At 35.5% G+C, this 16,242-nt stretch overlaps 1 protein-coding gene across 6 annotated transcripts in view; it reads right to left on the bottom strand.

Annotated features, from left to right (window-relative positions):
- Positions 1–16,242, bottom strand: part of atp8a1 (ATPase phospholipid transporting 8A1) — a 342,299-nt gene that overhangs the window by 142,713 nt on the left and 183,344 nt on the right. For all 6 annotated transcript variants that reach the window (XM_072914888.1, XM_061976742.1, XM_061976744.1 and 3 more), the window contains 5 exons: positions 16,207–16,242; positions 13,175–13,224; positions 10,130–10,199; positions 9,865–9,949; positions 3,850–3,989 (listed from right to left, as the gene is read on the bottom strand). The exon at positions 16,207–16,242 is cut by the window's right edge and continues 47 nt beyond it. In XM_072914888.1, the coding sequence (XP_072770989.1) occupies positions 3,850–3,989; positions 9,865–9,949; positions 10,130–10,199; positions 13,175–13,224; positions 16,207–16,242 (381 nt within the window). The remainder of the gene's footprint in view (positions 1–3,849; positions 3,990–9,864; positions 9,950–10,129; positions 10,200–13,174; positions 13,225–16,206) is intronic.

Consider the following 16,242-nt stretch of genomic DNA (forward strand, 5'->3'; position numbering starts at 1 on the left):
AATGTCTGATGCTGGATGTCAATAAAAATAAAATGAAAAAATAAAAATAAAAAGCTTCGTACAGCCAAAAAAACAACGCAATAGGGCATTTTTCTTCGAGAAAGGCTAAATGGTGCCTAGTACCCATTGAGAACAGAGCGAGCTTGACCACCACGCATATTTAACGAGTCGGGTGTGACGTCATTTAAATCCGAGCAATAAAACGATTCGAAGGTGTAAAATAATATCAGATTTGGCTATTTTTTTTGTGTGTTGTTCCAATGCAAACAAAATAATAAACATGTGAACACCAAAGCATTTGTAATTTCAACAATTTTCTGGGAGAAGTGGTGCATTTCTCTGACAAGAAATGCATGGGTGCCAGTATTTTTGGCCATGGCTGTAGTTAGCTCTAAAAAAAATAGTTCCTCGGAGTTAGCGCCTGTAATGACGATATCGCTAATACCTGGTAATTGTTGGCGGTTATTGGGTTTTAGGGGCGGAATAGGAGCCCCTTCAGTTTCAGAGTTAGCCACCTGGTGCTTGTTGTGTACTACAAACTAGAATGTAATGCATAAAAAGAGGAAAGCATGTGTTCTTGTCCTACATTGTGAATGACGGGCAACATTCAAAAAGGTCCCCTTTAATGAATGTTGTGGATGTGTGCAAGTGCTGGATTATGACTCAATGGCGCCGCCCTGTGGCTTTTTCATGTACTGTATGATAAACTAGTGTACTGCACTGACGGTCGTGGTCAAAAGTTTACATCCACTTGTAAAGAACATAATGTCATGGCTGTCTTGAGTTTCCAATGATTTCTACAACTCTTATTTTTTTGTGATAGAGTGATTGGAGCACATACTTGTTGGTCACAAAAAACATTCATGAAGTTTGGTTCTTTTATGAATTTATTATGGGTCTACTGAAAATGTGAGCAAATCTGCTGGGTCAAGAGTATACATACAGCAATGTTAATATTTGCTTACATGTCCCTTGGCAAGTTTCACTGCAATAAGGCGCTTTTGGTAGCCATCCACAAGCTTCTGCTTGAATTTTTGAGCACTCCTCTTGACAAAATTGGTGCAATTCAGCTAAATTTGTTGGTTTTCTGACATGGACTTGTTTCTTCAGCATTGTCCACACGTCTAAGTCATGACTTTGGGAAGGCCATTCTAAAACCTTCATTCTAGCCTGATTTAGCCATTCCTTTACCACTTTTGACGCGTGTTTGGGGTCATTGTCCTGTTGGAACACCCAACTGCGCCCAAGAGCCAACCTCCAGGCTGATGATTTTAGGTTGTTCTGAAGAATTCGAAGGTAATCCTCCTTTTTCATTGTCCCATTTACTCTCTGTAAAGCACCAGTTCCATTGGCAGCAAAACAGGCCCAGAGCATAATACTACCACCACCATGTTTGACGGTAGTCATGGTGTTCCTGGAATTAAAGGCCTCACACTGCAAAAAGTCAGTGTTCAAAAAGAAGAAGAAAAAATACAAAAGATAGGGGCATTTTACTTGAACTAAGCAAAATTAACTGCCAATAGAACAGGAAAATTTGGCTTGTCAAGACTTTCCAAAACAAGTACAATTAGCTAACCTCAATGAACCCAAAAATACCTTAAAATAAGTATATTCTCACTAATAACAAGTGCACTTTTCTTGGTAGAAAAAACAAATATGAGACATTTTTTCTCAATATGTTGAAAAATATTCTTAAATGAAGTAAATGCTAGTGCCATTATCTTGACATAATGATATGCGCTCGGCATTACATTTCTTGCATTTTCACATCGATAAAATGACATCATCGCGCCAAGTGCGTGCTCTTTCGGTCAATTAATGCACAAGGAATATATATATATATTTATATGTATTTACAGCCCGGCCCCCGACCAATTTTTTTTTATTGTAATTTTGTAGAATTTATCTGAATGTGCATGAACTATTTCTGTTCAAAATTGTGAGAAATGTCACATGTTAAATGTTTAAATATTAACTGTCAGTTTGCTGTACTGTGCCAACTGTACTACTACATAGAATAGAATATAAAGTACTTTATTGATCCCTGGGGGGAAATTCAGCACCACAGTTCGCTCACAATAGACAAGAATAATAATAAATAATATAACATATATAACATATTATATATATATAATATATAAATAATATAAATATATTCTACATATACTCTACATTTAAGTGCAGTCAAGGAACATATGCATTATACAGTAATATATAAGAGTATGTATGTTCTATTGTTTAATTGAAAATAAAACAGCAAAGTCCATTTGGCTGTCATCTGTTTTAATTATTAAGACACAATTGTGTCAAAGTCATGATTGTTTTTTTTCATGCTTGAAATAAGAAATTCTCACTTTGAAAAAGCAGTTTTATACTTGTGAGTGTTGATGACACAGCTTTGCAACAGTTGATATTCTAGTTTCAAGCATGTTGTACTCAATATAGGTCATCAAATCTCAGCAACAAGCTGTAATATCTTACTGAGATCATTTAGAACCAAAACACTTAAAACAAGTGAAACACTTACATAAAATCTGCTTAGTGAGAAGAATTATCTTATCAGACAGAAAATAAGTAAATACCACCCTTATTTGAGTTATTTACTCTTACTTAGATTTCAGTTTTTGCAGTCCATGAGTATTTCTAATTGTTATTAGTTATGTTATATTATTTAAGTTTAAAAACATACTGGTTTATTAATGTATATACAAGTGATATACAGTACAGGCCAAAAGTTTGGACACACCTTCTCATTCAATGCGTTTTCTTTATTTCCATGACTATTTACATTGTAGATTGTCACTGAAGGCATCAAAACTATGAATGAACACATGTAGAGTTATGTACTTAACAAAAAAATAGGGATGACCGATAATGGCTTTTTGCCGATATTCGATATTGTCCAACTCTTTAATTACCGATACCGATATCAACCGATACTGATATATACAGTCGTGGAATTAACACATTAATATGCCTAATTTGGACAACCAAAGTGCACCTTTTCTCCTCCAAACATATTGCTGGGTATTGTGGCCAAACAACTTAATTTTTGTTTCATCTGACATCACATGGACAAAGATAAGACCTAAAGGAATGGCTAAATCTGGCTAGAATTAAGGTTTTAGAATGGCCTTCCCAAAGTCCTGTGCACAATGCTGAAGAAACAAGTCCATGTCAGAAAACCAACACATTTAGCTGAACTGCACCAATTTTGTCAAGAGGAGTGGTCAAAAATTCAAGCAGAAGCTTGTGGATGGCTACCAAAAGCGCCTTATTGCAGTGAAACTTGCCAAGGGACATGTAAGCAAATATTAACATTGCTGTATGTATACTTTTGACCCAGCAGATTTGCTCACATTTTCAGTAGACCCATAATAAATTCATAAAAGAACAATTTTATGTATGTTTTTTGTGACCAACAAGTATGTGCTCCAATCACTCTATCACAAAAAAATAAGAGATGTAGAAATGATTGGAAACGCAAGACAGCCATGACATGTACTCACCATTTGGCAACCCAGTGGCACACTTTGCCCACTGAGCAGTGCACGTCACTTCCCCCCCCCTTGCAAAACGTTGTTTATTCTACGACGGTCGACTCGTATTTGTGAGAGTTGGCGGAAGCTGTGGAGTTCAGTGCCAAGGAGGTGATTTACGAGTGCGGCTCGCTGTGTTTGACTAGTGCTACCACCGGACCCACCGCACACAGAACTACCTGTGGGCACAGCTTCTTTTTCTCCAGATGTTTGAGTGTGATTGCATTCGGCCTCACGGGTCAGTCAGGTGGTGTTTAGTCAGTTGAGGCCGGGAACTGAAAACAACAAGGTGTGAGTCGAGGGTTCAGACCTTCTCGATGAGCTCGTAGCTCTCCTCCAGCTTGAGGGCTCGGTTCTGCAGGGAGGTGCAGGCTCGGTGGTGCAGCTCCAGCCAGTGCTGGTAGGACGACTCGCTGATGTCCGTCACAGCGAAGCAAAGCGTGCGCAGACCTGCACAACGACGACACGTTGACCGTCAACACAACTCCGTCCCCTGATGCCATCTCTGTATAAAAGAGTCGACTCTGCCTGATAATATTATATTATGCTTTTTTTTTTCCATTACTCAAACTTTTATGTGGACCCTTTTTTTGCTTCTGCATCAAAGACTCTGTAGTTCACTTCTTGACACAGCAAATATATCTAAATACACCAAATAATACAATCATGTTCACTTTAAAGCATGTGAACATTTTGTTAGAATGTAACTATATTGTCAAAATTATCAATTGTATTGAAGGTATAACTTTTTAATATAATTCTTACATTATATCTTTAGTTTTGTAATTATATCACACTTATGTGGGTGTGTATGTGTGCATAAATGTTATGCAGATAGGTGGTTTTTCGACCCTTTTATTATTATTTTCATTGTATTTTTGTTGTTTGATTGCTTATTTTATTTGTATTCTTTTCAAGAGTTTGTGTATACAATTTCCTTTTTAAAATAAATGTCGAAGTATAAAATATGGAATGTTTGCAAATTAATTGCAATTAAGTATTTAAACGTAAATACATAAGTAAAAATACCTTTTTATGCCCGTTTCCATTTTTTAAAATTTGTAATCATTTTTGTTGTTGTTTGCTTATTAATTTAAAAATTATGTTTATCCTTTTTTAGAGTTTGTATTTTTTTTTTAAGCAATGTTAAAGGATAAGATAATATGCAATGTTTGCAAATGTATTGCAATCAAGTAATACAACTGTATTAATATAATGATAAGAATCATAAAAAAACTTTTTAATACCAGTAAAATATTTAAAAATATATTAAAAGTGGAAAAATAATAAATTAATTAAAAAAAATGCAATAATTAATGAACCTATTAAAATATGTATTCTTTTCAAGAGTTTGTATTTTATTTTATGTATACAATTAATTTTTTTAAATAAATGTCGAAGGATAAAATATGCAATTTTTGCGAAATCATTGCAATTAAGTATTAAAACATAAATACATGATAAGTACAAATACTGTTTTTTCTCCCGGTTCCCTTTTTTATTTGTGATCATTTTATTTGTTGTTTGCTTATTTTTTTTTATTTTAAACGATGTACATCATTTTTTAGAGTTTGTATTATATTTTGTAGATGACTTTTTTTTAAAACAAACAATGTTAAAGGATAAGATAATATGCAACGTTTGCAAATGTATTGCAATCAAGTAATACAAATGTATTTATATAATGATAATAATCACAAAATAACTCTTAAATACCATTACAATATATTAAGTGGAAAAATAATAAATGCTAAATAAATTATAATACAAGTTCTATTATAAGCATGACTAAATATTGGACTAGAACTAGAACCCAAACAAACCCAAAAATATTAAAAAATAATCTGAACCTATTAAAATATGTATCATTTTCAAAAGTTTGTATTTTACTTTGTGGATACAATTCATTTTTTTTAAATAAATGTCGAAGGATAAAATATGCAATTTTTGCAAATTCATTGCAATTAAGTATTAAAACTAAAAATACATATGTAGAAATACTGTATACAGTTTTTCCTCCCCGCTTCCTTTTTTATATGTAATCATCTTTGTTGTTGTTTGCTTATTTATTTTAAATTATGTACATCTTTTAAGCAATGTTAAACGATAAGATAATATGCAATGTTTTGCAATCATGTAATACAAATGTGTTTATATAATGATAATAATCATTAAAAAAAACTCTTAAATACCAGTAAAATATTTAAAAATATATTAAGTGGAAAAATAATAAATCAATAAAAAATGCAAAATAAATTACAACACAAGTTCAATTAAAAGGATTGCTAAATATTGGACTAGAACCAGAACCCAAACAAACCCCAAAAATATTAAAAATAATCTGAACCTATTAAAATATGTATCCTTTTCAAGAGTTTGTATTTGACTTTGTGGATACAATTTCTTTTTAAAAATAAATGTCAAAGGATAAAAAATGCAATTTTTGCAAATTCATTGCAATTAAGTACTAAAACGTAAATACATAAGTAGAAATACTGTATCTAGTTTTTCCTCCCCGCTTCCTTTTTTATTTGTAATAATTTTTATTGTTGTTTGCTTATTTATTTCAAATTATGTATATCCTTTTTTAGAGTTTGTATTTTTTTTCTAAAGCAATGTTAAAGGATAAGATAATATGCAATGTTTGCAAATGTATTGCAATCAAGTAATACAAATGTATTTATATAATGATAATAATTATAAAAAAAAACTCTTAAATACCAGTAAGTGGAAAAATAATAAATCAATAAAAAAATGCAAAAGAAATGCTAATACAAGAGCAATTAATTGGATTACTAAATATTGGACTAGAACTAGAACCCAAACAAAATCCAATAATATTAAAAATAATCTGAACCTCTTAAAATATGTATCCTTTTCAAGAGTTTGTATTTTACTTTGTCAATACAGTTTCTTTTTAAAAATAAATGTCGAAGGATAAAATATGCAAGTTTTGCAAATTCATTGCAATTAAGTATTAAAACATAAATACATGGTAAGTAGAAATACTGGAGATATTTGTTCCCCGTTTCCTTTATTTGCAATCATTTTTGTTGTTGTTTGCTTACTTATTTTAAATTATGTATATCCTTTTTTAGAGTTTGTATTTTATTTTGTGGATGACTTTTTTTTTTTTTAAAGCAATGTTAAAGGATAAGATAATATGTAATGTTTGCAAATGTATTGCAATCAAGTATTACAAATGTATTTATATAATGATAACCATCATTAAAAAAAACAACTCTTAAATACCAGCAAAATATATTAAGTGGAAAAATAATAAATCAATAAAAAATGCAAAATAAATTATAATACAAGTTCAATTAAAATGATTACTAAATATTGGACTAGAACCAGAATCCAAACAAAATCCAATTATATTAAAAAATAATTTGAACCTATTAAAATATGTGTAGGTGGTCTTTTACTCACAACATATTTATTCATAAACTAGTTAAAATAACCGTAATGAGACGTTATATTTAGCCCACATTGTCAACACTGCCAGTTTGTGCCACTTGGGGGCAGCATTCCTAGAGCACAGGTCCATTAAATGCAGTTTTATCATATTTATTTAGATCGGGGGTCTGCAAAGACTCATATAAGACTTTTAAAGTCATTTTGATAGTAGGCTAACAACACAATCTTTAGATTGTGTTGTTAGCCTATAGAGCCTATAATGAAGACAACACATCACTTACGTGATGTGTTGTCTTCATTATAACACTTATATAAGACTTGTAAAGTAATTTTGATAGTAGGCTAATATAGCCACTTACATCATGTGATGCCTTCATTATAAGACTTATATAAGACTTTTAAAGTAATTTTGATAGTAGGCTAATATAGCTAATATAGACACTTACATCATGTGTTGTCTTCATTATAACACTTATATAAGACTTGTAAAGTAATTTTGATAGTAGGCTAATATAGCCACTTACATCATGTGATGCCTTCATTACAACACTTATATAAGACTTTTAAAGTCATTTTGATAGTAGGCTAATATAGCTAATATAGACACTTACGTCATGTGTTGCCTTCATTATAACACTTAAATAAGACTTTTAAAGTCATTTTGATAGGAGGCTAATATAGACACTTAAATTATGTGTTGCCTTTATTATAAGATTTATATAAGACTGATAGTCATTTTGATAGTAGGCTAATATAGACACTTACATCATGTGTTGCCTTTATTATAAGACTTATATAAGACTAATAAAGTCATTTTGATAGTAGGCTAATATAGACACTTACGTCATGTGTTGTCCTCATTACAACACTTATATAAGACTTTTAAAGTCATTTTGATAGTAGGCTATTATAGCTAATATAGACACATACGTCATGTGTTGCCTTCATTATAAGACTTATATAAGACATTTAAAGTAATTTTGATAGTACGCTACTATAGCTAATATAGACACTTAAATCATGTGTTGCCTTTATTATAAAACTTATATAAGACTAATAAAGTAATTTTGATAGTAGGCTAATATAGACACTTACGTCATGTGTTGTCTTCATTATAACACTTATATAAGACTTGTAAAGTCATTTTGATAGTAGGCTAATATAGCTAATATAGACACTTACGTCATGTGTTGCCTTCATTATAACACTTAAATAAGACTTTTAAAGTCATTTTGATAGTAGGCTAATATAGACACTTAAATTATGTGTTGCCTTTATTATAAGACTTATATAAGACTAATAAAGTCATTTTGATAGTAGGCTAATATAGACACTTACGTCATGTGTTGCCTTCATTATAACACTTAAATAAGACTTTTAAAGTATTTTTGATAGTAGGCTAATATAGCTAATATAGACACTCAAATCATGTGTTGCCTTTATTATAAAACTTATATAAGACTAATAAAGTAATTTTGATAGTAAGCTAATATAGACACTTACGTCATGTGTTGTCTTCATTATAACACTTATATAAGACTTGTAAAGTCATTTTGATAGTAGGCTAATATAGCTAATATAGACACTTACGTCATGTGTTGCCTTCATTATAACACTTAAATAAGACTTTTAAAGTCATTTTGATAGGAGGCTAATATAGACACTTAAATTATGTGTTGCCTTTATTATAAGATTTATATAAGACTAATAGTCATTTTGATAGTAGGCTAATATAGACACTTACATCATGTGTTGCCTTTATTATAAGACTTATATAAGACTAATAAAGTCATTTTGATAGTAGGCTAATATAGACACTTACGTCATGTGTTGCCTTCATTATAACACTTAAATAAGACTTTTAAAGTAATTTTGATAGTAGGCTAATATAGCTAATATAGACACTTACATCATGTGTTGCCTTCATTATAACACTTAAATAAGACTTTTAAAGTAATTTTGATAGTAGGCTAATATAGCTAATATAGACACTCAAATCATGTGTTGCCTTTATTATAAGACTTATATAAGACTTGTAAAGTCATTTTGATAGTAGGCTAATACAGCTAATATAGACACTTAAATCATGTGTTGCCTTTATTATAAGACTTATAAGAGACTAATAGTCATTTTGATAGTAGGCTAATATAGCCACTTACATCATGTGTTGCCTTCATTATAACACTTATAGAAGCCTTTTAAAGTCATTTTGATAGTAGGCTAATATAGCTAATATAGACACTTACATCATGTGATGCCTTCATTATAACACTTACATAAGACTTTTAAAGTCATTTTGATAGTAGGCTAATATAGACACTTACGTCATGTGTTGCCTTAATTATAAGACTTATATGAGACTAATAAAGTCATTTTGATAGTAGGCTAATATAGACACTTACGTCATGTGTTGTCTTCATTATAACACTTATATAAGACTTTTAAAGTAATTTTGATAGTAGGCTAATATAGCTAATAGAGACACTTATGTCATGTGTTGCCTTCATTATAACACTTAAATAAGACTTTTAAAGTCATTTTGATAGTAGGCTAATATAGACACTTATATCATGTGTTGTCTTCACTATAACACTTATATAAGACTTTTTTAGAGTCATTTTGATAGTAGGCTAATATAGACACTTATATCATGTGTTGTCTTCACTATAACACTTATATAAGACTTTTTTAGAGTCATTTTGATAGTAGGCTAATATAGTTAATACAGACACTTAAGTCGGATTAGTTTTTTGTATTTTTGGTCCAGTATGGCTCCTTCAACATTTTGGGTTGCCGACCCGTTTTAGATGAAAGCATTGAACTATCCTGACTGTGTGATGAAAAAACACACCAAAGGCAGAGTGTTTTACTGTCAGCCACCAGGGGGCAGCGCTGACCCACTCACCCTCGGTGGCAAACTGCTCCAGATGCTTCAACGTGATCTCTTTGTAGCGAGAACTGTCTGCCAGTCTGTCATAGATGACCGTGTCCTAAGGAGAAGCACACATGTTGACAACTGAACCCTAATCACTCCTTTCTTCTGGCCAGGAACTGTGTCGTCTAGAAGGTTCCATGATCATTCGTTTCCTGCGCCAGTTTGTCTATGTGGCGCTGATGGCGGTGATGATGGCGGCGTTGTTGTTGCCATGGGGACAGACACAGACACTCACCGCTCCTTTGCAGTAGAGGCGGATCTTTCCGGATGGCGTGCGCATGATGACTGACATCCTCTTCCTGACGCTGTGGCGGGGAGAGAGAGAAGGTGTTACATGGCGAGGTGTTAGTCGACAAATTATCACGCACAGTTTGAGCGAGTGGCGGCTAAAATTGGACGACATGGAGGAAGGCAACGCCTCGCAGTAGGGAGCTGCCACAGAACCGCCGAATGGAATTGTTGTCACTCGATATTTTGACAACAAACAATAAGAAATAACTCCCACAAACCATTCCCACTGAGATTGTTAGTGGGCCTGCTACAGTAGGGAAGGGATTCATATAGCCCCCATTCCTGGAAGAGGGGGGGGGTTCATCATTTTGCAATGCAGTCGGCTGAAAATGATGGAAAGTGCCACTCTACAGCGCAACTGACGCTGTGGTCAAAGTTGGAATTGCCACAAAACAAATTGTTTTAAAAGATATTCAACACTCTACTGCCATCTGGCGGCTAAAGTGGATAGTGCAAACCCAAAATTTGTCACGTTTCATGTGTCAGGCAAACTACAAGGCCATATGAACCCCTTTCCTACTGTATCTGAGTTGTGAACCTCTGGCCCCGGATTTAAAACTAACTTGTTGCCAAGCCTTCTGGGCTTTTTTAAAAGCGAATGGTAATTGTACAAATAAGCATGTTCACAGCTGGCATGCTAAACCAAAGTACCAAAAGTGCTACATCATGTCATGCATATTTGTTTTTAGACATGCTAGCATGCTAACTGTTAGCACCTAGTAAAATAACACGAAAGACCAAAAGTACCAACGCAGTTCTATAGTGTCTGTAAGCCATGCCTTGCATAGATTTGCATTTAGACATTAGCAAAATAGCTGAAATGTTAGCATGCTAACTGTTAGCATGGTTACGCCTCGGAAAATACATCACTAAAAAATAAAAGTGCCAAGGCAGTCCTGCGGTTATAATGCCATCCATATGTTTATATTTAGACATGAGTGAAATAGCTAAAATGCTAGCATGCTAACAGCTAGCATGGTAGCAAAATAACACTAAAAGTACTAACGCAGTTCTATAGTGTCTACATACCATGCCATGCATTAATTTACATTTAGACATTAGTAAAATAGCTAAAATGCTAGCATGCTAACTGTTAGCATGGTAGCACTTACCAAAATAGCACTAAAGACTAAAAGCGCCAAGGGAGTTCTATAGTGTCCCTACATCATGCTATGCATATACTATATTTATATTTAGACATTAGTAAAATAGCTAAAATATTAGCATGCTAACAGTTAGCAAGGTAGCAAAATAATACTAAAGACCAAAAGTATCAACGCAGTTCTATAGTGTCTGCATACCATGCCATGCATATATTTATACTTAGACATTAGCAAAATAGCTCAAATGTTAGCATGCTAACTGTTAGCATGGTAACATTTACCAAAATAGCACTGAAGACTAATACTGAAGACATGCATATACTATATTTATATTTAGACATTAGTAAAATAGCTAAAATATTACCATGCTAACAGTTAGCATGGTAGCAAAATAACACTAAAGACCTAAAGTATCAACGCAGTTCTCTAGTGTCTGCATACTATGCCATGCATATGTTTATATTTAGACATGAGTGAAATAGCTAAAATGCTAACATGCTAACTGTTAGCATAGTAGCACATACCAAAATAGCACTAAAGACTAAAAGCGCCAAGGGAGTTCTATAGTGTCCCTACATCATGCCATGCATACACTATTTATATTTAGACATTAGTAAAACAGCTCAAATAATAGCATGCTAACTGTTAGCATTGTAGCAAAATAACACTAAAGACCAAAAGTACCAACGCAGTTCTATAGTGTCCCTACATCATGCCATGCATATATTTATATTTAGACATTGGCAAAATAGCTAATTATTTATAATAATAATAATAATAGATTTTATTTGTAAAAAGCCCTTTATATTGAGTAAACAATCTCAAAGTGCTACAGTGTATTAAAAAATAAAATTAAAATTAAAAGATAATGAATAAATAAATAAAAATAAAAACTAGAACAGCCAAATAGCTATAACTAGTATGCATACATCTAAAAAAAGGCTTTTTTAAAAAGAAGGGCTTTTAAGCCTTTTTTAAAAGCATTCACAGTCTGTGGTGCCCTCAGGTGGTCAGGGAGAGCGTTCCACAGACTGGGAGCGGCGGAGCAGAAAGCCCGGTCTCCCATTGTTCGTAGCTTAGTCCTCGGAGGTTGGAGGAGGTTCGCCTGTCCGGAGCGGAGGTGTCGTGTGGAGGATTTGGGGGTAAGTAGTTCTTTGAGGTAGAGGGGGGCATTTCCATAGCTCAAATGATAGCATATTAAATGTCAGCATAGTAACGCCTAAGAAAATCTATCACTAAAAAACAAAAGTGGTTTTCTACAGTTATAATGCCATCCATATGTTTATATTTAGACATGAGCGAAATAGCTAAAATGCTAGCATGCTAACTCTTAGCATGGTAGCACTTACCAAAACAGCACTCAAGACTAAAAGCGCCAAGGGAGTTCTATAGTGTCCCTACATCAAGCCATGCATATACTGTATTTGTATTTAGACATGAGTAAAATAGCTAAAATAATAGTGTGGAGGGAGGTGTGGCCAGCGCTGCCTGCAGGAGCAAAGGTCACCGCCTCTGTCTTTGGCGTTGAGGGCAGAGCACCATCAGACAGGGCCTGGGGCAAGTGCCGACGGCGAGACACAGCCGACAGGTGGTACGAGTTAATCTAATCATCTGTTGTCTTTAACAGTAAGCGGCCGGGAACAGGAGGGGAGAGAGGTTTACGGAGGTGACTGAAAAGTCACGTCCTGCTGGAGAAACTTGGAGAAATTCTATGTACATTAAAACCTTGCTAAAAACTGCACGCTTGGCTCCGGTGCTGTGTCTAACGGTGGAATAACACTAAAGACCTAAAGTATCAACGCAGTTCTATAGTGTCCCTAAATGTAAATATATGTGCATGGCATGCATATATGTACATTCAGACAAAGTGCATAGTGATAGCGTACCTTGTAAACTCCAGCACATGAAGCAGCTCATACTTCTCCTCGTTCCCCAGCTGAAAGCGTCACAAACAAGAGTCAAATAACAACAAAGACCAACAGTTATTCTGCGATTCGCCTCAAATGGCTTTTAGCGGCCGTGATGTTGCACCGACGGCAAGGTGGGATTCAATTAACTTGTCTAATTAAAAAGGGGCGGTTGAGCTACGAGGCCGAATCAGAGCGAAGTCTTAATGAAGCTGGAGTGTCTCCTGGACACGCAATGTTCTCATACTGACCTCTCCACCTCAGAGTGCGGACATTGGGTTAGCCAATTAAAGCCACAACAGGATGGATGACTTACCACCCACACCCACAGACACTCTAAATGAAATAAGCAGGGGCGTCCATGATGACGTTGCTTGGATGGCAACATATGTTGCTCCAAAGCCTGTATGTACCTTTCAGCATTAATGGCGCCTTCACAGATGTGTAAGTTACCCATGCCTCGGGCGCTAATACACCCCCATACCATCACAGATGCTGGCTTTTACACTTTGCGCCTAAAACAATCCGGATGGTTCTTTTCCTCTTTGTTCCAGAGGACACGTTTTCCAAAAACAATTTGAAATGTGGACTCGTCAGACCACAGAACACTTTTCCACTTTCCGTCAGTCCATCTTAGATGAGCTCAGGGCCCAGCGAAGCCGGCGGCGTTTCTGGGTGTTGTTGATAAATTGCTTTCGCTTTGCATAGTAGAGTTTTAACTTGCATTTACAGATTTAGCCACAAACCGTATTTACTGACAGTGGTTTTATGAAGTGTTCCTGAGCCCATGTGGTGATATCCTTTACACACTGATGTCAGTTTTTGATGCAGTTCCGCCTGATTGATCCAAGGTCACGGGGCTTAGCCGCTTACGTGCAGTGGTTTCTCCAGATTCTCCGAACCTTTTGATGATATTACGGACCGTAGATGGTGAAATCCCTGCAATAGCTGGTTGAGAAAGGATTTTCTTAAACTGTTCAACAATTTGCTCACGCATTTGTTGACAAAGTGGTGACCCTCGCCCCATCCTTGTTTGTGAATGACTGATCATTTCATGGAATCTACTTTTATACCCAATCATGGCACCCACCTGTTCCCAATTAGCCTGTTCACCTGTGGGATGGTGAAATCCCTAAATTCCTTGCAATAGCTGGTTGAGAAATGTTATTCTTAAACTGTTGGACAATTTGCTCACTCATTTGTGTGCTATGGCTATGAGTTGTTTTTTCCCTTGGCCTCAGTCTGGACTCCCTCTCCAGGGGCCCAGGCTTCGACCGATTTTTCTTCCCCCCCCCATTGTTTACCTGTATCTCACCTTTTTTGTAAGGGGCGCCGGAAGTTGGCAGACCCGTCAGCGATCCTGTTCTGTCTCCCTGTAATGTTTGATCCTGTTCTGTCTCCCTGTAATGTTTGATCCTATTCTGTCTCCCTGTAATGTTTGATCCTGTTCTGTCGCCCTGTAATGTTTGATCCTGTTCTGTCTCCCTGTAATGTTTGATCCTGTTCTGTCTCCCTGTAATGTTTGATCCTGTTCTGTTTCCCTGTATTGTTTGTCTAATCTTGAAAGGGATTGTCCTGAACATTGTACTTTCCCCTCGGGGATTAATAAAGTATTTCTGATTCTGATTCTGATTCGTTGACAAAGTGGTGACCCTCGCCCCGTCCCTGTTTGTGAAGGACTGAGCATTTCATGGAAGCTGCTTTTATACCCAATCATGGCACCCACCTGTTCCCAATTAGCCTGTTCACCTGTGGGATGTTCCAAATAAGTGTTTGATGAGCATTCCTCAACTTTCTCAGTCTTTTTTGCCACTCGTGCCATCTTTTTTGAAACATGTTGCAGGCATCAAATTCCAAATGAGCTAATATTTGCAAAACGCGATGAACTGTAGTTACTGACAGTGGTTTTCTGAAGTGTTCCTGAGCCCATGTGGTGATATCCTTTACACACTGATGTCACTTTTCGATGCAGTACCGCCTGCGGGATCGAAAGTCCGTAATATCATCGCTTACGTGCAGTGATTTCTCCAGATTCTCCGAACCTTTTGATGATATTACGGACCGTAGATGGTGAAATCCTTAAATTCCTTGCAATAGCAGGTTGAGAAATGTTGTTCTGAACTAATTTGCTCACGCATTTGTTGACAAAGTGGTGACCCTCGCCCCGTCCTTGTTTGTGAATGACTGAGCATTTCATGGAAGCTGCTTTTGAAATTAAAGTACCAATGATTGTCACACACACACTAGGTGTGGCGAAATTATTCTCTGCATTTGACCCATCACCCTTGATCACCCCCTGGGAGGTGAGGGGAGCAGTGGGCAGCAGCGGTGGCCGCGCCCGGGAGTCATTTTTGGTGATTTAACCCCCAATTCCAACCCTTGATGCTGAGTGCCAAGCAGGGAGGTAAAGGGTCCCATTTTTATAGTCTTTGGTATGAACTCACAACCTACCGATCTCAGGGCGGACACTCTAACCACTAGGCCACTTATACCCAATCATGGCACCCACCTGTTCACCTGTGGGATGTTCCAAATAAGTGTTTGGTAAGCACTCCTCAACTTTCTCAGTATTTTTTGCCACTTTTCCAGCTTTTTTGAAACATGTTGCAGGCATCAAATTCCAAATGAGCTAATATTTGCAAAAAATAACTAAGTTTTCCAGTTCGAACGTTTAATATCTTGTATTTGCAGTCTATTCTATTGAATATAAGTTGGTTTTGGGGTTTTGCAGAATTGTACGTTTACTTGATGTTTAACAGAGTATCTGAGGCTAAAATACTTATTATTAGCAACAGGCTAACATTTGCAGTACATTCACTTTCAATCAGTCTGTATATCTGTAGATTAGGTATTTTTTCACAAATATCGGCTGATACTGATTTTTTAAAATATGTGTGCTTTTAGCTCGGTAGGCAACACGCATGTCTCTCATGCCGGACGACCCAGGTTACATATGTTCCAAGGACTATTACAGCCCTTTAGGCAGCAAACAAATGGGGCCTGAAACTCACCATCTCCACAATGACGCTGTCTGGAGTTCTACCGGA

This window comes from Nerophis lumbriciformis, linkage group LG16 (assembly GCF_033978685.3).
Source record: "Nerophis lumbriciformis linkage group LG16, RoL_Nlum_v2.1, whole genome shotgun sequence".
In the NCBI taxonomy this organism is placed as follows: Eukaryota; Metazoa; Chordata; class Actinopteri; order Syngnathiformes; family Syngnathidae; genus Nerophis; species Nerophis lumbriciformis.